This window comes from Malus domestica, chromosome 12, assembly GCF_042453785.1.
Source record: "Malus domestica chromosome 12, GDT2T_hap1".
NCBI classification, from domain to species: domain Eukaryota; kingdom Viridiplantae; phylum Streptophyta; class Magnoliopsida; order Rosales; family Rosaceae; genus Malus; species Malus domestica.
In genome coordinates this window covers 20840673-20864998 of record NC_091672.1, presented here as the reverse complement: position 1 = coordinate 20864998, position 24326 = coordinate 20840673, and the positions used below count along the sequence as shown (strand labels likewise).

General features: G+C 39.0%; 4 protein-coding genes across 4 annotated transcripts; 2 read left to right on the top strand and 2 right to left on the bottom strand.

Annotated features, from left to right (window-relative positions):
- Positions 1 to 372: 372 nt before the first annotated feature.
- LOC103423629 (uncharacterized) lies at positions 373 to 4673 on the top strand. Its single transcript, XM_029089582.2, has 7 exons — positions 373 to 2231; positions 2330 to 2420; positions 2724 to 2881; positions 3060 to 3111; positions 3213 to 3292; positions 3389 to 3482; positions 3567 to 4673. The coding sequence occupies exons 1-7, from the start codon at positions 570 to 572 to the stop codon at positions 4301 to 4303; spliced, it is 2874 nt and encodes a 957-aa protein (XP_028945415.1). The 5' UTR covers positions 373 to 569; the 3' UTR covers positions 4304 to 4673.
- A 3365-nt stretch (positions 4674 to 8038) lies between these two features.
- On the top strand, positions 8039 to 10716 carry LOC114819918 (uncharacterized). Its single transcript, XM_029089581.2, has 5 exons — positions 8039 to 8704; positions 9018 to 9075; positions 9164 to 9281; positions 9395 to 9512; positions 10488 to 10716. Exons 1-5 carry the CDS (start codon positions 8132 to 8134, stop codon positions 10539 to 10541), a joined length of 921 nt encoding a protein of 306 aa, XP_028945414.1. The 5' UTR covers positions 8039 to 8131; the 3' UTR covers positions 10542 to 10716.
- A 2802-nt stretch (positions 10717 to 13518) lies between these two features.
- On the bottom strand, positions 13519 to 15157 carry LOC139189870 (uncharacterized). The gene is made up of 2 exons (XM_070809118.1): positions 14911 to 15157; positions 13519 to 14745 (listed from the first exon to the last, which is right to left on the bottom strand). Exons 1-2 carry the CDS (start codon positions 15155 to 15157, stop codon positions 13751 to 13753), a joined length of 1242 nt encoding a protein of 413 aa, XP_070665219.1. The 3' UTR covers positions 13519 to 13750.
- Positions 15158 to 19033: 3876 nt separating this feature from the next.
- LOC103430436 (putative E3 ubiquitin-protein ligase XBAT31) lies at positions 19034 to 22374 on the bottom strand. The gene is made up of 8 exons (XM_008368572.4): positions 21808 to 22374; positions 21670 to 21732; positions 21460 to 21531; positions 21240 to 21361; positions 20993 to 21133; positions 20797 to 20904; positions 19996 to 20254; positions 19034 to 19747 (listed from the first exon to the last, which is right to left on the bottom strand). Exons 1-8 carry the CDS (start codon positions 21985 to 21987, stop codon positions 19361 to 19363), a joined length of 1332 nt encoding a protein of 443 aa, XP_008366794.2. The 5' UTR covers positions 21988 to 22374; the 3' UTR covers positions 19034 to 19360.
- Positions 22375 to 24326: the final 1952 nt, after the last annotated feature.

Sequence of the window (24326 nt, the reverse complement as noted above, 5' to 3'; positions counted from 1 at the left end):
GTGTGGGCTTTACAAGTGGCTGGTTATCGCCTTCTTAACTGCGAGATATTTTTCAATGTGATCGGAACATGGAGTGATACACTCACTTGTCACTATACAAATGGTGAGATATGTGTGTTGAAAAGTTATTAACTTAAAAAATACAATTTTCTACCACTTGTATAAAAACACATGTACCGTGTTCTGTTCAAAAGGAAAGATTTCTCCTCAGCCGTAGGGACATGTGACTAAGCTATTAGGTTTCTAGGCGGTGAGGTGGCAAGAAATGAGTGGTAAAAATGAGGTCGTATATGCCGCACGACATACACGGATAAATTTGTAATAATAGTCCTAATTATCATAAAATAATAACAAATCAAAGACGTGCAGGAATGTAATGCAATAACGTTCATTAACCACCAAACTCCCTCATTTTTCTCTCTTCCACTTTCTCAATCTCCCTCACGCAAAGACAAACAATAGTTTCTAAACACTCCTAAAAAATTCCCAGTTTCTCTACAGAATTTGATAATCCAAAGCCATAATTTCCATTTTGCACATTTGATTGTGCAGTTTTTGCCTAATGCACCATGAAGATGGAGCGGAAGAGGACGTTGACGATGAACTGGGACGGCCTCCGGGACGACGACGACGACGACCGCTTCTTTGAGTCAAATGAACGCGCCTCTTCCGTCATTCCTCTTGACCTTGAGGCATCTTCTTCCGAAGATGAGGATTTTGATGACAGTCGCATGTCATTCACCTCATGCGTTTCCTCTGTTCGAAATGACATCGATTTTAGCGCCTTCGCCACAGCCACTTCGACGAAACCGCCATCCACTGCTGCAGCTCCGATGACACCAGATTACAACATCTGGATGGATACGCCGGGGTCCATCACTGAAAGGAGAAAACGATTGTTGCAGGGCATGGGGTTAGCCCAAGGACCCGGGAAAGACCTTGTCAGCTTTAAGCAGCTAACCAGCATTAAACGCCTCGTTTCGAACAAAATAGCAAATGACGCCATTCCAATCCCCCGGTCCATCTCTCATGCCAAAGAAAATGTACAAGTACCGCCTGATCAAACGGTATCGGAGCCTGAGCATGATTTGTTACCGATGATGCTCGTCCGATCAAGGTCCGAGGGTGACATCGAAGCTTTTTCAGTCGACAAACAGAGGAAAGAGGAGATCATCGGAACAATCTCGAAGCAACGCCTTACGAGGACTTGCTCCACTATCGCCGCTCCTCGTTCAAGAATATGTCCGTATACAGAATCGGTCAAAGGATCGCCAAACCAAGTAGGTGGTGCCACCCCCGTGATCCAATCTGTTCAGACCGGTGGTGGATTATCATCGGTCTTCTCAAACAACCGGTTAGAAGCATTCTTCTTGATCAAGAATCTGGACACGGGGACCGAGTTCATCGTGAACGAGTATGATCAGGATGGGTGCTGGAATCGACTCAGCGATCTCCAAACGGGAAAGCAATTAACGATGGATGAATTTGAGAAATGCGTCGGGTACTCGCCGGTGGTGAAAGAGGTGATGAGAAGACAAAATGTTTCGAGGGAAGGCGGTGGCGACAAGAAAGGCGGCGCAGTCAGTGCAAATTCTTTTGTTTCGAAGAGCCTGAGAATGAGCAAAAGAAGAGGTGTTGCTCTGTTGAAGAATAGTATACGAGGTGTGGGGACTGCCGTGAGTGTGTTGATTGGGGAGAAAGATAAGGAAAACACCACGCCACCGTTGACGCCACCGGCGCAAAAGCCCGCCAAGAACTCGAGTTCTTCTTCCTCAGAATGGGTCAAAGTTAGGCAAACAGGGAAGCATTACAAGGAGCTATCAGCATTGCATCTGTGTCAGGAGATTCAAGCTCACGAGGGGTCGATTTGGAGTATTAAGTTTAGTTTGGATGCGAGGTTTCTTGCGAGTGCAGGAGAGGATCGGGTAATTCATGTGTGGGAAGTGCAAGAATGTGAGATTATGTCATTAGACGGGAATTCGACCCCGCTTCATCACTCTTTCGGGTCCTCTACCCCTGATCGTTCACCATCGATGTCTGATCAAGCTACGCTTGGGCCATCCGATAAGGAGAAGAAGAAGAAGGGGAGAGGAGGGTCTGCTAGAAAAAGCAATTCAATCCCGGAGTACGTGCATGTACCCGAAGCTGTGTTTTCATTTTCGGAGAAACCATTTTGTTCTTTTGAAGGTCATTTGGATGCTGTTTTGGACTTGTCCTGGTCCAGAGATCAGGTTAGCTCTTTGCTAATAGTTTCTTTTCCTGAATTGATTAATTTAAGGTTAGGCTAATTTAGATTATTTTTTGCTGATGTAATTTGATCAATTTGCAGCTATTACTTTCATCTTCAATGGACAAAACTGTTAGATTATGGGATTTGGAGACCAAGACTTGCTTAAAGTTATTTGCCCACAATGATTATGGTAAGATATTCATCCATGTAAACTAATGCTTAGCTCTTACGTGTATTTGTTGTCCTAAAACTACAATGCAGCATACAAAACGAGCGTAGGTAGTGATTTCTACACTCTTATTTTGTCTCATTCACTTTTACATGGTTTATGACCTTTGAATTGAATAAAATCAACGGACATAAAAGAAGGGATAGCATAAAAAAAGAAAGTGGGAATGTCAAAATTACTACCAGTGATGAGACATGGACACATTTTGTACTCTTGTTCCTTGATTAGTTTCTCGAGTTTTGACTTGGGTTATTGGTTTTGCAGTGACTTGCATACAGTTCAATCCTTTGGATGACAATTACTTTATCAGTGGCTCACTCGATGCCAAGATTCGATTGTGGAATGTAGCCGTTAGGCAAGTCGTGGACTGGACCGATCTTCATGAAATGGTCACTGCTGCTTCCTTCACTCCAGATGGCCAGGTACAACTCCATATGTATTGTTTTTGTCCAGATGCCCTACTTTTTTCGGGTTTAGGTATTTTTGAACATGCTTATAATTTTCTGAGGGCTCTAAGTTCTAACTAGTCATTTGAATCAACTTAGAAAATTTTATCATGATTTGTATTAATCTTTCTTCAAATTGATGTCATCCCTATAGGCTTCCCTCATTGGTTCGCACAAAGGAAACTGTCATATGTATAGTGCAGAAGGTACAAGTTGCTCTTTCTACTTTTTTTTTTTTTCTTTTCCGTAAATGTGAATTAAGACAATCAATAATAATTGATAAACCTCATGTTGTTTCATAATTCAGATTGTAAATTAAGTCAGCATAATCATATTGATATTCAGAACAAGAAGAAGAATCAAGCCAAAAAGATTACAGGTTTGCAGGTAATGCAACTATACTTCATTCTCTAATCGAATACTTTGGTGCCTGTAAAACCATCTCAAGTGCTTTTTACCTCCTCTTATTTTCATTGGAAACAGTTTTCGCCAATGAATCCATCTGAAATGCTTGTTACCTCTGCTGATTCCCGGATTCGAATTTTGGATGGCACAAACGTGACTCATAAGTTTAGAGGTATCCAGAGCTCATCCAATGCTCAGAGCCTTTCACTTCTGCTTTACAATTCTCTAAATAAATACCCAAGATGTAATTTGACAGGTTTCCGAAATACAAGCAGTCAAATTGCAGCTTCATTCACTCCAAACGGAAAATATGTTGTATGTGCTAGTGAAGACTCCCATGTATATGTTTGGAAGCGTGAAGAACCCCGAATCTCAGCCACGGGTAAAAAGAGCATTATCAGTACCAATTCCCACGAGCATTTTCAGTGCAAAGATGTTTCAGCAGCAATACCATGGCCAGGCACCATAAAGGGCGACCCTCCACCTGTCTCCGTGCAACATTCCAAGAGAAACTCAAAACGCTCAACGCTACAGCCGCAATCCGGCAATGCATCCCCTACTCAAGAAGATGCAGGTGTAAGTAAGAGAATGCTACCGCCTCTCCCAAAGAAAAACAACAAAGACAGCAACACCACAACCAATAAGGGAGATGCATCAGATCAAACACCTTCAACTCCTCCGCCGGAAGACCAAGATCCTGCTCAAATCTCTCGAACAGAATCCGGGATTGGAGAGTCGTTTAATTCAGACCCTTCCTCTATTAGGTATGGTGATTCAAGTTCTATGTCTGCTGGTAGTGCCTCCACATCATCTTGGTCTTCCTCTTGGTCATGGCTCGACAATATAGGCAACAGCCATGCTAGCCAAACAACACAAGCAACAGCTTGGGGTTTAGTAATTGTGACAGCCACTCTGGAAGGCGAAATCAGAGCATACCAAAATTTCGGGCTACCGCGAAAGATGCAGAACAATATTTTTGGAGGCCCTACTTAATTGGTTATGTGCTGGTGAAGATAGGATCATAATTTTCTCTCCTTAAATGGAAACAAATTTAGTCTGCAAGGTCTCAAGTCTCCAATCACAAGAATCGCTTGTATTAAATTTCGTCTATGAACAAGCTTCTCACTTGTCATGGATACATACATAGTCAGAAAATTGATGGTGATCAAATTGCACATTAGTATTTTTGTTGTAAATGTCAAAGCTTGTTACCCTTCATCAGAAATTTTTGTAAGTTAGACCTCATCATCCCTTTCTACATAATGGGCACTTTGTAAGCTGTAAGCCTATTATTTTTGTTGTATCAGGCCAAAAAACAAGAACGGTATTTTCTTGTAAATGTCAAAGCTAACCATTATCACAAGTTTGGTAAATTATTTTTCTTAATGATACATTTTACTGGCTTTAGACGATGATGAAACGAATGAACGATGCTGATTATCACGTTTATAAGAGGAATGTAGTAGAATATCTTTTTACAGAAAAGTGAAGATTAGTGCAACTGAACAATACTAATTATGACGTTTTTACGAAGAACGTGAATCCACCTTCCTAAAATGTAAACATAGTGCAACTTGACGATTTTGATTAAGACGTTTGTACGAGCAACTATTACAACTTCTAGTTAACCCATTTTGATTTGTACACGCCTAATCACGTTATATTAAACTGAAAAGCGGGCCAAACATTCATGTGTTCAACATGCTTAAACTCAAACACTGTGCGCAAAAATATGGCAGAAAGCAAGAAAGCCAAAACTTCAACTTCGAGCCCTCTCGCCACCGTCCAAGACATTTAAAAACGCCTCGTTCGATCGTCTTCCTCCTCCATTTTTTCGCTACCGATCTCCTCCACCTTGTCCCCATAGTCCTTATACATCTCTCTCACATATACAATTTCAAAATTCTTCGATTGATTTCATCAATTTGAATCTCTGACTACATAATTTTTTTGCAGGGGAGATGTTTAGGGATACCTCAAGGCTCGCAACTCTACGCAATTCAAGCTGAGAACGGCAATGAAGCTCGAAGATTACTTAGAATCAGCTCAGCTCTCTTATGTCTCTGCCAAGCTCAGCTGTGCGAAGAAGGTTCCGGAGATGGCAACGAGGTCGCAGATGAAAGATGTCAGAGATTTTGAGTGGCTGATCAACAAATTGAAGGTCCTTATGGATTTGGACAAGGAAACTGTGAATCTCAAAGACGACAGCGGAGTGGAAGCTTGCACTCCGTTTCAACGTTTTGAGCAAATCACAACACGACATTTCAAAGGTTAAGGATCTCAAAACACTAGACTCTTATATTTCAAATTTTCTAGTTTTTTTTTTTTTTTTTGGTAATCAGGAAATATCAGTAACTGGGCAAAGATGCCAAAGCAGTACAAAGAGAGCCTACACCGAGGCAAACATCCAATAACTACTAGAAAAGAGTAGTGCGAGGAGGTCACAGAGTTATCACGACGTTGCATCTAATGCTAGAGTGTCCTTCCACGCACTACCACAAACACTTAGGGGGGACAAGGTAGACCATCGTTACACAAAACATGAACCAAGGAAGATGGGGGTCTATCGACCCATACATGATCACATACTTCCCTACAACTTCGCGACGCCAAATGGTCCACTGCCGAATTGGCCGGTCTTAAAACCTAAGACCAGCAGCATTCAAGAAACTCCTTTCCCAATCTACAACACTTTAGTATAGAGGGGAAGGCATCCCAACTGCCTTTCTTAGCCATGTCCCTAAGGCAAGAAATCGATTCCAACGAGTCAGACTCCATAATAATCCAATTCCAGCCCATCCTCTTACCAAGCATACACCCGTGCAAGATTGCCAATGCCCTTCCTAAAGCCAGACTAGTAGCCTTCACACCTGATCTACAAGCTGCAAGAAACATTCATTCCTCATCCCAAGCCACAATTCCTCGTAAATCCCTGACCATCACAAGATCCCCAGCTAGCATCCACATTTATCTTAACCAAACCCGGACACGGAGGAGACCAACGAACATCAACCAACGATTCCAGCACACTAGGTGGTGGCAAAGTGAGAAAAACACCATTGGCTTCTTTGAATGTAGAGACCGACAAAGAGATGGCCAATATAACCTGCCTAGGATGAATTAGTTGCTGGTTGAATTGCAAATTACACCTAGCTTTCCATATATGCCAGCAAGTATAAGTGATATATGAGAACATATTGTTTCTCACTTCATTTGACCCTTTTGTTGAAGCATATCTCTGGAGCAACCCGCTCGCCTAAGAAGAAGTCTCCGTCTGATTAATCCTCATGCTCAAGCTTCCCCCGAACCAAACAACCTCTTCTAGTTTGTTACAAATGCAGTGGAGTCGATGACACGCGTAGTTTGTGTATAGATATTAAAATGGAAACACTTTTGCTAGAAGTAGGGGTGCATTCTGAGTTAGGTCAACTTGAACGTGTATATGTCCAACACGACTTTAAACTCAAATGACCATATTTTTTCTTAAACATAACCTACCCAAACCCAACCCGATGTCAACCCGACCATTATTGGATTGAGTTGAGTTAATCATTTGTCACCGATTCCTAACCCAACCCAATTCGATTGTAGCTTAAATCAACTAATGCACATATTACACCAAAGTCCAACAGCCAACACCTTTCATAACATTATCTAAGTATAATGACTGAAGGGCTTTGATTAGTCGGCTTGAATTTGTAGTCTCAAACCCTATCCATCACTAACTCCATTTTAATATTAAATTTAGTGGCGATCATTCAACCACAATCAAGCTGCAGCCCTAACTAGAAGTGTCTTTATTTGAAACTTGTCAAAGCATTTTTAAGTTGTTCTACCAAACGTATTTAGAAATAATTTTAATTGTTTAGAATCATTTTAACCATTCCAAAAACAATTAGAAATAGAAACACAGTCCACTCTATTTTTTATTTTTGATGAGATTTATTGAAGTTAAACCCCAACCTTATTTGAGTTCATCCACGGTCTAACTTATAAATTTTTTAAAACTTTTTTAAAACTTTTGTGATGAATAAAAAGTTTATAGAAGTATTATTTGAAAGAAAATGTTATCAAAATTATGCTTTCTACTAAAACCCACAATTTTGTTTTTTTATTTTTAACTACTATTTTTCTCGTCCAATACACGTTGATTTCCACACATTTTTTTAATAATACATATAATTTGTGTTTTCTATACATTTTTATAACGTAATATTGAAGAAATAGAAATAAATATTGTACATAATTAAATTTTAAAATTTTAAGAAAGGCCTAATTTTCATTTTTTTATTACCAAAATTGTTGAATAACATGCATACATATTTTTCACATACTATATCAATTCCAAATTTTACTAACTATAGCTTAAGGGTTCGTTTAGAAGTGTTTTTAAAATGACCGAAAATTCTTTTAGAGAAAATATTTCTGAGTTTCAAAAGCGCTTAAAATGTTTCATGTAAGAAGGATCAATTATGTACCTTTTGTAGGAAGCACTTCTAGTGCTTTTCAAGATTCACTTGCATTTTTACTAAAGATTGATTTTAAAAAAAATTTAACAAAAAATGCTTTTGACCATATTAAAAGAAATTTCAAACAAGCTCTAAATTTAAAATATCGTTTGTAACAAACAATTGAATTCGTAAGAGATCCCTTATTTTCTTTGTATCTAATCAACTTGGGCCCAATGCTAGGCCTCATCTTACAGTGTGAAGTCCGGCCTGCAGACCATCGCTCCCCATCGTCCCCAATTTGAATTCCCGCGCTCTAAGATCTCAATTGTGAGCCGACTCTTCTTCCTCCTCCGCAGCAAATCCTTCACCCATGGCCTCCCCGACCTTCCATCCCGTCGTGGACGACAATGACCTAGAAGACGCCGCTCTGTGGGCCGTCATTGACTCCGCCGCCGCCTCCCACTCCTCCTCCAAATCCAAACCCCAACCCCGCAGGCCCCTCGCTATCAAATACCCAAACTACCCTCGCTGCTCCCCAGTCTCAAACCCTTATCCTCCGCCCAAGCTGTTCAAGACCGCCGCAAGGCTCGACTCCTCCGTCGACTCCGACTCCAAGTCAACCGCATCAGAGGGCGAGGTCGTCGAGGAACCCTGGGCGTTTCACCCCCCGAGGAAGATCGCGAGGTCCTCTTTTTCCGAAGTCAACGACACGAGTCCTCTGGTCGTAGTTCGAAATGTGCAGCGCACGACGCCTACCACTCCTACGACTCCGTTTTATTCGTCGCCGGAAACGCACTTGTCGCCGGGGATCGGGAATTTTGCGAGCCCTGTGAACTATGCGCAGAGAGGGGAGAGGGATAACAGCTCTGTAGCTGTTCATAGCATGTCCGGGAGGTTCCCTTCGGTCTCTCTGTTTAAGGAGTATCAGAATGCAGCTATGGCGGTAATTTTGCTTAGATGATTGAATTTTTCAGTTCTGGGTTTTACTGTATTTTAATTTCTTAAATTTTCCTACTTAACTATATGATTAAGCTGTAAAATTTGGGAAATTTGGATTCTGTAGATAGTTTTGACCGAATTTGTGTTTCTTTTGCGCAATTTCAGTCGAATCTTAATGCTTTTTCTTTTTAATTTTGTTACCTTATATAAAGATTAAGCTATGAAATTGGGGAAATCTTAATTCACTAGCTAGTTTCGAGTGTCGAAGACTCAAGGGCCTAATTAGTTTGCCGTGTTTGTATGATTTAAACTGATAGATTTTGGAGAAAACAGATTACACCATGATTTCTGGGCATCCTTTCATTAAAAAGTCAGGTAAGTAGATTTACAGAGCTGTTTTTTGTTTCAAATCAAGCGGGAATTCTAGGTGAAAATGAGATGTGATTCTTGAATGCGTGTACAGGTTGGAGGAAGATATCATTTTACTTCAATCTCTCTTTTGAGATCAAAGACAAGACCATTGAATTTGATGAGAATCGAAATGTTCTCCGGGCCGAATTTGTAGTTCGGGCACACATGCAGTATGAATTTTGGATCTTGGGAGCTTTTGCATTTAAGATAGTAATGCAATTCCTATATCATGATTGTCATACCTTATTATGGTTGCTATTTTCCCTCCTTCCTTTGTCACTAGGGGCGGTAGGTTCTCAGATGGATGGGGTGCATGCGATCGGCGTGAGAAGAGATTCAATAAACCAAATCATGACATTCCGAGCACAGCGGAGACCAGGGCTAAAAGCAAAGCATCCCAGGTAAAATTTTCTCTCTTTTTCTGTATTCCTTTGGCATGTTTTGGCAGCTTCATTTAAATACAATTCTATGCTAGTTTTAACCCCAGCTTAGCATAGAATACTCATCTCATCTGGTACACGGCTAGGAAGTTAGCTCCTATCACCTCAGCTCACTTAGATTAGATGATTAGACTCTTATATGTTTACCTTTTTTTTAGTTGATCTTATTGTGACAAGTTAGACAAGATTGTGAAAAATCTAAAGTGTACGTAAATATTGTCTAACACCGTCGAAATCGTTGTGTTTGGCTCCAAATTTTGTGATTTAGAGGCTTATATCACATAACTAAAGGTTTTTTTTCTGAACCCCGTAAGATTTCCAAGTACCTGCTATTAATCTGTTTGATAACCTGTTAAAGTTTGGGACTCAATGTGTGCTTTCATAGAACTGATTCTCAAATTTTGCTGGAGCTTGCTTTTCATATGCTGAGTGAGGATTTGATTTTCTTTTAATTTTGATAAATGGCGAGGGCTTCCACTGGGAAGATGACCAAATACACAGATTTCTTGTCGGGTTTGGAGTAGTGTCCAAGGCACATAGCATCAGAGAGTCAGATAATCTAGTTTAAAGTGTCATAACCACGCATGTGCTATCTTTTGTAAGTGCTTCCAAGCTTTGTTTGCTAATCCATACATCAAAAGAGAAAGCTTCATAAAATACTATAGAGTAGACTTCTCCGAAAATTCTATGGTGCTCCAGAGTATTCTATTCCGGAGTTTTTAACCGTTAGATCTTGATCATTGTATCTTTGATTCCTAGGGTCCTCATGCCTAAAATTTAACCCTGATGTTATTTTTCTTTTAATGCATTTGTACTTTCCCTTTAGAAGTTATGTTGCAATGTTTGTAATTTGTATTTGGGGCGCTCAGCCGCCTGTTGGAAGAGTCCGGTGAAATTTCCGTTGAAAGTTCGAATTATGTACCTTCACATTTGCAGGATCTGCTAGGAATCGGAGAGTACCGACCAGGTGCAAGTCAGTTCAACCATTAACCGTGATCTCAACAGCTGTTTCTGAATTGCTTTATTAAGGTTCTGCTGTATAATTCTCAGAATTTCTTGTTTGAGAAAGCCAGTGTTGTTGTATCTTCACAATGTCTTTTAAACTGGAAAACTTGTCCAGCGACAAATTTCCTACTCTAATTTGCCGAGGAGTGGTTCAAACTTAGGTGTAAGGAAGCGGGCAAACTACCTTAATCCACTAACCTAACTTATGTATATACAGATGAACAGATTGGATAATAAAAGTGCAATCCAACTACAAGGCCATTTCCCACAATTTACCCTAAATTCAGCAGCAGATGTAACAAATGACACATCCTTGGAGCTATTATACAGGACTATATTAGATTAAGGGCTCGTTCGGAAGTGCAACTTTATTAGGCACTTTTACTTACCAACGCTTTTTGTTTGTGGTACTTTTCAGTACCGTTTTTATAAGGAACTAGTTGACAGACAACTAAGTGCTTTTGCATTGTATAAAAGCGTTTTTGAAATTAAAAAGAGTGTTTGGTTGTCAACACAAACATATTAGAGAGTCGTTCCTATGGAACTAACGAAACAAAATAATTTTTGTAAAAGTATTAACAATGTAGATTTGAAGTAGGGGCACTTGGAAACGAAACACGAACCAAATGGAAACACACTGAACAGTTTGATTTTGCGGTTTTGAAACCGAACCGCAAAGTAGGAATCGGTTTGGTTTTGGTTTTGGTTTTGGCTTTTGAAAACTGCATCGAAACCAAAATCGCATAACTTTATTAAATGTTAAATTCTAATTGATTATTTCATTGAGTCCATACATTTACTATGGACTCAACCTCATCATAAGAGCAATTCCACCCCTGTCCAAATGTCCCAGCCTCCAGTCCAAAAACCAAGCCAGGCCTCTGTCAATCAAGTCCACCCCAACAAACTGACTGGTACCCAGCCCGAGCTGGGCAAGAGCCCAGCCCAAAAGAGACTGAGACAGAAGCCGGGGAAGAAGCCTGGCGCGTGCACTTCACGCAGCCGTTTGGCGAGTGCCCGACAAGCTTTCAGACGCCGGGGCCCGCGTGCAGGCGCTGTCAGTCCCCCCCCCGAGTTGCGACGTGGCTACCTCTCTGCCGTTGGATTTCCAACGGCTAGTTTTCTAGACCGTTGGATTTCCAACGGTAAAAAAATTTTAAATTTTACTTTTAAACTAGACCGTCGGATCAAAGATCAACGGTCCACGTTTTTTTCACAAAAAGTAAATTAAAAAAAAAAAAAAAGGGCCCAACGGTCAGAAATATGACCGTTGGCCACGTGGCAACTCCCTAGCTCTTGGATTTGAATATTTTTCAAATCCAACGGTCCAGATTAATTAACTATATTAAAATTCATTAAAAATTATTAAAAAATATAGAAAAATTATTAAAAAATACAGAAAATTTTAAAAAAATTACAGAAAATTTTGAAAAATGTTAATTTTTTTTCCTATAAATACCTAACCCTCATCTTCTACCTTTACACCACATTCCAATATTTTCTACACTTTCTATACTATCTACATTTCAATATTTTCTACACCTATAAGAGAAAAAAATGTCTTCGTGGAAGCTCATTGAAGATGTTACGTTGTGTGAATGTTGGGTTCACACTACTCATGATCCGATTACGGGTAATGAGATGGATAAGCGAGAGATGTGAAGTAAAATTACGAAAGCGTTTTGTGATGTACATGGAGAAAACGCCAGAACTAGTCAAGGTCTTCAAGGTCGTTGGAAAAAACTCAACGCATCATTTACTTGTTGGAAAAACGCCATCTCTCATGCTTCCGGTAACCTCCGTAGTGGGACAAGTTTAGCGGATCAGGTGACAATATTTTTATTTATTTATATGCATTCCACTCACATTAATATTTTGATTTATTTAATTTCGTATGTAATTTTTATCTTATTTCTTATGTAATTTTTATTTAATTTCTTATGTAATTTTTATTTAATTTCTTATGTCATTTTTATTTAATTTCTTATGTCATTTTTATGTAATTTATATGCATTCCACCCGTATTAATATTTTGAATTTATTTATTTGTGTTACACCCGCATTTTTTAACACTATGTTATCCCACTTTTTTATAGACACTACAAGCTCAAGCATTCTACAATTCAAAGAACGGGAACAAATCATTTAATAGATTGGAATGTTGGCAAATTGTCAAAGATTGCCCTAAATACAAAATTGTGGCAACTGGTCCAGAAGTTGTCATGCACGGTATGGGTCTACATAGTTCTCCAGAACCAAACATGGCCGAACAAGAAGCCGACACATTTCAAGACACGGAAAGGACGGCTGAACAAGTGCCCGAGACCCAACCGACTCGTCAGTCCCTAAGGCCTCTAGGTAAAAAGGCGTCAAAGAAAAAAGGTAGTTCTTCCAAAAATGACTACACTAAATATATGGAGGAACTTGCTCGCCAAGGTGAACTAAACTTGGCACGAGAAAAGGCTAGAGATGAGGAAAAAGTTGCTGCTATGGCAGCAATATTAGCAGCTACTGAGGCCCGTGATGCGGCGGCTGAAAGACAAAGAGAAGTAGTTAATCGAGAGAACGAGCTGGTTAGAGAAGCACTTCATCGAGAAAATGAATTGCTTCGAGAAGAAAGGATGGCTCAAGCAGATCGTGACACTATGAGCAAGTCTCTAGTAGGACTGTCTCCGAATTCTAAATATTTTTGGACATCGGAAAAAAGAGATGCCATGCGTAGGAGGCGTGCAAGAGATGCGGAAACAAGTCAAGGGGGTTCTAGCTACACAAATCATGGCAACCAAGATCCTAGCACCACATATCCTAACTCGAGAGACTTTATTTAATTTCTTATGTATTTTTATGTATTTTCTTTCTTTTTTCTAGTAGAACTTTATTTAATTTCTTATGTTTTTTCTTTTTTTAGGTTTGAACTTTATTTAATTTCTTATGCAATTTTAATGTAATTATTTATTTAATTTCTTTTGTACTTTATTTAAACACATGAAATAAGATTACATAAACTCACCAAATAAATTTAAAAACAAAACACATTACATAGAATTACATAAACTCACCAAATAAACTTAAAAACAAAACACACTACATAGAATTACATAAACTCACCAAATAAACTTAAAAACAAAACACACTACATAGAATTACTTAAACTTAAAAAAAATACAATTTATTCTTCAACCACAAGCCTCATTCTAATTATCTTCGCCTCCATGCAATCCCCACTGGTGCTCAATCAAGTCATTCTGGCGGGTTACGTGCCAGTATGGCTCTTGCACATTAGTGTACCGCTGAACGATCAATTCATTGTAACGTCCATCACGTTCCAACGGCTCGTGTTGCACTGGATCTTCGGTCCCATCATGAGCACAATAAATACGTGTTCTTGAGTTGTTCATCGGATCTGGCTCATATTCATCGACGGCATCATAATCATACTCATCTTCAACAATCATGTTATGGAGAATAATACACGTCATCATGATGGATCGAAGAGCCTCGACATCAAACATTCTAGCTGCAGCCCTGACAATCGCCCAACGAGCTTGCAGGATACCAAAACAACGCTCGACATCCTTCCTACACCCTTCTTGACATTTTGCAAAGTGTTTTTCCTTTTCAGTCTGTGGATGTGGCACTGTTTTGACAAATGTTGACCACCTTGGGTAAATGCCATCTGCAAGGTAGTATGATCCCTCGTATTGGGTACCATTAACCCAATATGTGCATCTCGGCGAGTTTCCTTGCAGCAGTTCGTCGAACACTGGGGATTGGGCAAGGACATTTAGGTCATTTTGAGCTCCTGGAACACCAAAAAAAGCATGCCAAATCCATGTATCAAATGAAGCCACCGCTTCCAAAATGATGCTTTTGGCTCCTTTTCTGTCGCCATATGCTCCTTGCCACGCACTTGGACAGTTTTTCCAAGTCCAGTGCATGCAGTCGATGCTTCCAATCATGCCAGGGAAGCCTCGCATCTCACCCTTCCTCAGAAGCCTTCGCATGTCCCTTGACGTGGGTGTCCGGAGGTACTCTTTGGTGTAGAGGGCTTCAATTGCAGAGCAAAACCGCATCAGGGACTCCAGAACAGTTGTTTTTCCCATCCTCGCGATCTCATCCACTTGATCTGCAGATGCTCCATATGCAAGCATTCGCAAGGATGCCGTAATTTTTTGCTCGGGAATAAGACCTAGAACATGAAAAGCATCCTCTTTTTGCACAAAGTATGAATCATGGTTGCAAATATCACTCATGATTTTGTTGAACAAATGTCGTTGCATTCTAAAACGCCGTCTAAAAACATGATCAGGGAATATGCTATTGGGAATAAAATAATCTTCCAATAGATTTTTACCTCGTTTTTCCCTTTTTCTATCGAGGTTTGCAACACGTCTTGGTTTGGCTATCTGACCCACGGCTTCCATGACACGGCGGGAATGTGAGGCCTTCTGCCTTCTATGGTGATCATCCTCATCCTCCTCCATGAAGAAAGCCTCATCTCCACCTCCACCTTCCTCGAGATTGGCCAATTCTGCCTGTTGTGCCAACAACCTTTGTTGTTGCTCTTGCAACTGCTTATACAACCTTCTTGAAGAAGACATTGTAATAAGAACTCAAGATTTGAAAATGATGAACAAGGATTCTGAGCTAAAAAGAAGGATTGAGCTTGGTGTGAGGATGGATGTAGGGATGTAGGGTTTATATGGACAAAAAAAGAAAGGATGAGGTTCTGGACAATACCACGTGGCACTACGTGATTGGTTGAAAATCTTATCGAAATCTTGGCTAAATTATTGTAAACCGGAAGTGACACGTGGCGTGTCAGGATTGGTCGAGAATATTATCGAAAATCTATCCACAAAATAGTACGTTCGGATAATGACACGTGGCATGACGTGATTGGTTGAAAATCTTATCGAAATCTTGGCTAAATTATTGTACCATGGAAGTGACACGTGGCGTGTCGGGATTGGTTGAAAATAATATCGGAAATCTATTCACAAAATAGTACGTTCAGATAATGACACGTGGCGTGACGAGATTGGTTAAAAATCCTATCCGAAATTAAAACTATTTTATTTTTTTATTCTTTATTTTAAATGGGTTAAAAATCTTATCCGAAATAAACTTAAAAAAAAAACACACCAAATAAATGCGCTGGGTGCCAGCGCATTTTTTTAGGGGTGGAGATGCCTTGGCCTATTACTGTTCACTCCAGTCTATTACTGTTCATTTGAGTGGATAAATGCGCTGGGTGCTGGCGCAAAGTCCACAGGGGTGGAATTGCTCTAATATTTTTGTACCATATTTTTTAAAAAGTTTCGCAAAACAACTATTTTTTAAAATAAAAGGGCTTTTACTTATTCGGAAGCAATGTTAACTCTCAAAAAATAATTGTCAAACGAACATTAAATTCATACAGTATGCTGCTACCATATATTTAAAACATTTGCAGTCTCATCTCTCAGACCAAGGGCATCGTCTCCTTCTCTTTCCTTATTTTTCTTCTTTTCTCCCCTATATCTGTTTGATGATCTTGTGACAACGTTTTTATATGTTCTTCAAATTTACAAAGAATGTGTTGAAAGCCCCACGTAAGGAAATTAAACTTCCTTTCAAAATGAACTTATAAAGTGACTGAATTCAACGTAATATTAAGAATTTGAATGACTAGTTACAAAGAATAATTTGAAATTTTGAACGCATAGTTAAAATTACATTCAAGCATTTTGAGCATACACATAGCTCCCATGAAAAGAAAAACTTTAAAGTATAAACATTAGCTAAATTATTTGGATTTGAATTCTATTATGTTACAATGTATATAGTCATTTAAATCAACTTAATCTTATATTTGTGTCATTCTTCTAATCTATCTATGTAAGCTTATTATAAAAATCAAATCTATTGTTTTTTAAATTTTCAATCCGAATGTACCTCAAGCGTTGTACATACAATTCTCTATATCTTTTCTATTGAATGGGCGCTAGATGTGTAAAAAAAAATACACAAATTATCTTATATATAACCGGAGCAGCATCTGTTACGAAAGTAATAAGGAGAGATTTTTTCAATGGTAGCTAGTTTGGGGTTGCTATGTGTGATGTGAAAAAAAAAACGTTGTTTTCAAAAGCAGGGGTAGAGCTGCTTCTGCTTTTTGATGTTTTGGACCCATGACTTTTTTTTTTTTCATTTACTAAACACAATTTAGCCCCAATTTTTTTAAAAAGCTGCTTTTAAAATAATCTCAACAGTACCAAACCAGCCCTATGAAAACTCCTTTGTGTAATTTGGATTGCAGGATGAAGGGTGGCGTTCGGATTGAGACCGCTGAATGCGAGAGTTAGGTTGATCAGAAACCCGGATTTGACCGGTGGTTCGGTCTCATTCAGCACTTTGATCACTGCCTTTCCGACTTCCTCCATTGCTTCTTCTTCTTTCTCCTCCCCCTCCTCAGATCATGATACAGAGGTCAATGGATTTAATGATGGAAAAATATTTAATGTGATTAGTATAAACCCATCATTAAGCATGCATTGTAAATTTGTACTAGCATGCCATACCACCATGCTTGTTGGCTCATCATTCTCCATGATTTCTCTCATGTCTCAATTTGTTATGTTTAGAATTGACTTCTTTGAAGCGTACGCCTGCCTTGTAGTTGGTAAGAGCACAAGATCATATCCATGGGGTGAGAAAGAGGGGATACCACCACTTTTAGACTCTGAGAAAAAACTTCAGTAGATCAGTCTGATTAGATGTCTGGCAATGTAGCTAGTTAGATGCTTTTACGTGCGACCCTAAATTTTTTTTTTTGGGGGGGGGAAGGGGGGGAGTAACATGTGCTGGATTTGGTAAAAACATGTAAATTTTACATCTTGAAGTACGTAACCTCTATCTGCTTCCTTTATAGGAGAGCAACTTATATTGTACAGATACATCGTTAGTGTAACACTTATTCCAATAATAAAATGGCAAGTGGAGAGAAAAACAAACAATATTATTATACCATTAACACGAGACATCACTGTAAGTGTAACGGTATACTCGTGTCTTATCCTTTCTTCTCTCATGTTAGAGCTAAAAAGGTTTACATCCTCAATGTTTCCATCCATGCAAGGGAAGCTAAAACCAGCTTTAGCTCCACTCATTCAGGATGCTCTAATGGGAATGCGCATGAAAAACATTTCGAGTTCTATAATTAAATCTCTATAATTAAGTCCCAATATATAGAGATTTCCCTAATTAAAGTTGGATTAGTCCATTTTTAGTCTTCCCCATGGAAGACCATCATGGTGTTTGACCTTGTTAACTTGATATTGTCTCTTGCTTTTAATAAAATATCAGCACTTGAAACTTCCCAATGCTCAATTATGTTTACTGAAGTGGAAACACACTGAAGAGGCCCATTTGCACTTAAGCTTGTAATACAGCTACAATGATGTTATTGTTGCATCTCGTCGGAACATATTATCGTGATATTTTATGTAAATCGTGAGATTCTTATCTTAGTGATTCTTTAATCCACCCGGTTTCAGTCAACAGGATCTTTCTTCCATGACAAGAGCATCACACTGGGGAGCCTCATCGGCGTCCAGCATCTTAGACCTCTCCAGAAGATCCAAGGGAAGGAAATGTTTTCCTTCTGCTCCAAGCTAACGAACGAATTTGTGAATGTGAGCAATAATACTCCATCACTAGGTCACTTTCTTGAGGCAGAAAGGAGCGCAAGTAGCAACAAATTAACCAAAGAAATTACGTCGTAAAAAGCCAAATATGGCCCCGATTTCACACTGTCCATGCCGGTTTCTGGCCCCAACGGGGTGTTTGTGGACGGTGCAGTTGCAGCTGCTCAGCCAAGTCCTTCAGAGAGTGGAGATGGCTGAGCAACATCCAACAGAGAGTTTTTAGAATACGGCAATGGATTTGGAACTCCATTACTGTTTTCATGTTTGTGTGGATAGCTCATCAAATGATCATTGACCCCTCATTGATGAAGGATTCTTTTATTAATTAATAAATAAATATAGGCTAATTAAACTCTGAATTCCACTGCTTGGTAATGATGTGTCAGTTTCGCACTTTAACATGCTCAATATTCTAGACTAATCTAATCTACGGAAAAAGGTAACGAACTCAGGTGAAAGTGGAGATACATGATACTACCCCGATCTAACCCACATCTGCACACGCTCTCTTAGATTGCAAGGAAACTGCAGCTTAAACCCATGGAAACAGATTCTTTACAACACAACTCCTTGCAGACGCAGATATGTTAAAGTGGCTCTGTTGATTCCTCGCCACGGACGGCTCTTACCGAAAAAGTCAATAGTATTTTTTACCTGACATTATAAGTTTCTACCTTAAAGTAGGAAGACGGACTTAATCTCTCGTCACACAATCATACAAGAGTGAATGAGGCAAAAAGGACTAGAAAAAAACATGAAATAACAAAAAGAATCCTTTGTTTCCTCAAATGAAAAGGGTAATGTAATTTAACTTTTATTTATTTAATGGAGAATTATATTTATAATTGGGTGAGAAACCCTTGAAAGTTTTGCTGCTTCTTTAATTTAAAGAAAAACAGACTCAAATGACTCAAAGAAACAAGACCTGGAGATCCAGGTTACTGAAGGACATCTATATTCTCATATGCTCTTTAGCAATTGAGACCCTCCAAACGAATTGGCAAACATACCGCTGAGGATCCCTCTCCATCTTCCTGAGCAAAATCAAGACAAGAAGCTCCTTCATCTGCTGCACTATCAACAGGTTCATAGAGAACAAGTCCATAACTCCAATTGTCAAAGCTTATGGATCTCCTCATTGCACTCGGCAGCTACCTTACCTGAACTGCGATTTCCCATCCTTCCGAATGAGCTCATGGGAGACAACCCCTTGAAGCTACTTCTGCCTTCACTGACATTAGACTTTCTTGATCTCCTTGGCTTTGCGGGACTCATTTCTGGATCCATGTCATTGTTGGCCTTAATGTTGGCAACAACTAGTTGGGTAATGGTGGTTCGGCAAAAGGGGCAAACTGGGACTGTAGGACAAGTAGATGATGGATCGGGCTTCTTGTGGCAGCATAGAGCAAGGGTACAATGTGCGCACATTTGATGACCACATGGTCCGACCTCAATTGTGCATAACTGGTCAAAGCATATGCAGCACAGGTCCACATCACTAGCCTGTATGATATGATTTGACTGGTGAATAAGAAAGGGACATGCATTGTCCAAGAAATATAATTCTGCTAAGGTTTCATTGCATCGGTGCACAAAAAACAACGCCATGTACTTGCAATTCTGATATTCTGTTAATAATTCCAACATAAACAAATAGATAACCCTAGAAAAACTATGAACTCTTTCTACTGACCCAATCCTATCGAGAAAAAAAAAATGCAAACATAAGCAAAAAGAGAAGGCACATGTACCTCAGAGGCATTATCATCAGCCTCTGCATCTGAATGCAGAGGAGATGGAAGTGAGTAAACTGTATCCTTCAAGATAGTTTTCTCCCTCTCCATGTTTGCCTCCATTAATGCCCTTTCTAACAAAGCTTTAGCCTCTGGATTGAGCTCACTGATGAACTTCAAAGGCGATGGCCAGACAAGAGGCTCTGCTGATGAAGGGTTCAATACGGCTGCGCAAGCTTGATGCTTGTGCTTCAGAGCAACTGTATATGGTATTCTCCTGCAGATCCACTTTCCAGATGTCATGACAACGTATCTATAAATCTAGAATCTATCTTTTACCAAAATAAGAACAATTACAACTTAAAGAGGGAAGACTTGTGGGTTTAGGGGCACAATTCATTTATAACGCTAATGATTTTGCAGTACAAAATCAACAAAACAAGTTCGTCAGCCTGAATTTTTACTGGTGTACTGACAATGCTTAAAAAGATTTCCAATGCCAAAAATATGGTGCAAAGAAGGCCTTTTTTCTTGAGGATTGTATCCATATATTAATACCAACATTGGGTTCTTCCAAGATACCATTCAAAAATAGGTAAGCAATTAGCTGGCAGCGATAAGAAATCAAGGAATTAAAAACAACACAAATTCCTAATTAGAAATCCATTTGTTTTATGGAATGCAATGATTCCATTAAAGTCTATGAGAAGCAAAAACTCGTCGACCTTATTGACTAATACAGACAACTGCCTAGTGTTTCAAACATGACAAGATGCATAATTATTCAGAGGCATTACACCACCCATTAAAGGAAGTTACCCAGAAGAGTCTTTTTGAAGCCGATCCGCTCCCCAAGCAAGCAACTCTCTGACACAATCTAAGGATCCACCACGAGCAGCTAAGTGAAGTGGTGTACTTCCAGGGTAGCTGCACATATATGGTACTACAATCAATCTGACTGTCAAAGTATTACTATAAATCTATAACATGAGTAATAATTAATATAGATAATTACCCATATCCACCAGTTAAAGCACAAACAAGAGCCCCATTGTCTAAAAGAACATGAACGCACTCTGGCTCTCTTTGGCGGGCAGCTAAATGCAATGGGGTTGCACCACCTCCATCTCTTATGTTCACAAATCTCGCAAATCCCCTGCCAATGCCATTCAATGTAGCGTAAACATCAATCATCACAGAGAGAGAGAGAGAGAGAGAGAGAGAGAGAGAGAGACATAGAGAGACAGTGAAGAAAGACCAACCAAGAATTTGCAACAGGGGTGGAATGCGCGGTTGAGAGAATGGCTTGAAGGCAGTCTGAATGGCCATAGTATGCAGCGTAATGCAGGCAGGTTCTTCCGTTCAGGGAATCAAACATCAATATCTAACAATTCACACAGAAAACTTAAATATCAGCATCTCAGCAGTATAATTCAAGTCAAAAACTGTATACGAAAACAGAAAAAGGTAATCTGAACATACATTTGCTCCCGCTTGGATAAGCTTCTGGACACAAGTGATATTCCCATTCATCGCAGCCAACATTAACGGAGTCTAAAACCCCATCACATACACAAACAGTTCAAACCACATAAGAAAATTGGGAAGGACAAATTCAAAACAAAGCAATCCAATCCAAAGCATGCAACTAATCTTTATACACAAAAATCATCAAAAACAAAATCCCATTACCTGTTTGTATCGATTCACCACATCTGGATTGATAACAGACCGATCCAACAGCATAGAGAGAACCTAAACTTAATCCGATCAAGAACATTAATGAACATAAATTACAATTAAAATCCATCAATGAAATCCAAAACCCACCTCGATCCGGCCATTTGCAGCGGCGACATGCAGAGCAGACAGCCGGCTGCGGCCTTTGCTCAGCTCCAAAACACTTGGGTCAGCTTCCACCATTGCTCCAACGAGATCCAGGTCCCCATTCTCCACAGCTCCAAAGACTCCACTCTCACGAGGTTCTCCACAGCTCAGGCCCTGACCCATCTCCCTCAACACTCTTACCGTTATCGCATTTGAAAGGTGGCCTGAGAGATAAGTTTCACACGCGCCACTTTTCAATGGCGACGTGCTACCACCGGATGGGCGGAGGTGGGACAGTTCTGGCGATAGCAGTGGCTTAGGCTGCAATGAATATCGATGTGAATGGTCAATTAAGTAGTAAACGACTAGTACTTGCGGGGACTGCCCTTGGGATTCGGACTGACCGCTCAGACTTCGGGCAGCTTGACCGTGCCGTCCTTTCTTCTTTCTATTGTTCTAATGAACAATTTTAATGTCAGAGCTCGGGCAGCTGTCAGATATTATTATTGGGCAATTTTTTTAGGTTTTGTACGTCTTATCCTTCGATGGATGGCTTTGACACAAATCTTTGTTTCACACATGGGTTTGCTGGCAAATTAGATAATCCAGTTTTAATCAACCTGCATTTTCCCACACTAAATCTTGATTTTCATGTTTTTTTATGAGGAAGTTTGGGGTAGACTGTTTGATTAGTTGATTGATCGCACCGTTTAATGTCGATAAGTATAATGTTGCATTGCTGCATGCTGAATCAAGTTGTCGCGAAAGTAAGTGTGTGCTAAGTGTAGTTCAATTTACTGAGGCATATGCTTCCCCTCTTCCATTCGTTGATCGAACTGCTGATGATCGGGGGTGAAGAAACTCAATTATCAACTTTGTATTCAAACGATTATATTTGAAAACTTGGCCATTTTCTTCTCTACAGCAACATTTGACAGGAGTTTGTATAGGTCAAAATCTTTGAAATCCTAAGAAATCCATAAAAATTCATGGAAATCTATAATACAAATCTATATAAATTTGGCAAAATCCATATAAAATCATTGAATTTATTAAAATCTTTTGAAATCTGTCACTTGTAAAAAGTCTTTTAAAATCCTCTGAAATCCAAATTGACTACACCCCTATAAATTTCACCTAACAATTGCTAGATCAAACACAAGAATGATTGTGATTGTATCCTAAGAAAACCATCGGCCGTCGTATTAACTACTAAAAATATGATTAAACCTATGATTAAGTCCATGCCATCTGTTTCTTATTAATTAATTTATTTTTGGTTATATGGTCTTCTTCCTCCCCTTTGCGTTTTGGAAAACCAAGTTTGGTATAAAAATGAAGCAAGAAAATATAGGTAATATTGGTGAAATTCAGAAAGCAGCCCAAGTATATATCTATATGTATAAATGTAAGAAAATTGGCTGTTACATAATTATTTGAATTTGTAATATTGTTTTGAGTAAATTGTAACAATGGTACCTTAACTTTAACTCAATTGGAGTAATGGTCACTTAACTAAAAATCTATCACCATTATTCCCTCAACTCATCAAAACATGCAGCTATGGTCTCTCAACTAAAAATTCATTACCATTGGTCTCTCAACTGTAATCCAACTGGAAAAATGGTTCCTCAATTGTAACTCAATTGGAGCAATGGTCCCTCAACTTTAACTCGATTGGAGTAAGAGTCATTTCAACATAACTCATTTTGACAAAGTTGACAAAAATGACCTTGGCTACACGTTTTATGAGTTGAGAGACCCCAATTATGGCAATGGTCATTCCAACATAACTTATTTTGACAAAATTCTGACGAAGTTGAAGAAAATGACCATATCTACACATTTTGATGAGTTGAGGGACCAATGGTAATGAATTTTCAGTTGAGAGACCATTGCTCCAATTTGATTAAAATTGAGGAACAATTGCTACAATTTACTCTTTTGTTTTTGTTATGTAGTTGGAGTACAATAGCTTTTCCACTTTCGGACTTCTTCCTACTTCTTGTGCCCATTCTGGTTGCCAACCCTAGCTAAAGTTGAAGTCTGCTTGTTTCTTTTTATCCAGCTTTCATCAATTACATACTGCTTTGAAAGGGTAATGTTAAATAGAATAAATTTGTAGATAAAATTTTACAAATTAAATAATGTGGAAGTTGATAATTGGATTATGAATTAAGCGTTGATAAACGTGCTCATTTCTATTGGTGACACATCACTTAATTTGCAAATTTTGTCTACAAATTTAGTTTCCCACTCATTACCTACTCTAAAAAAACCAACCATGAAATATAACGTTTTTAAAATACTTTTTTACATAATTTTTTCTTTTAAATACTTATGTACACCATTTTAGGGTGGTGTATTCAATTGGGATTTTAGGGGATTTTAATTCTTTTAATGAATCTAGGGGTATTCAATCATGATTTTAAGTGATTCTCTGAAATTCTAGGTGTATTCAATTAGAATTTTAAAATAGTTTATTAAAATCTTTATAAATCTAGGTGTATTCAATTAAGATT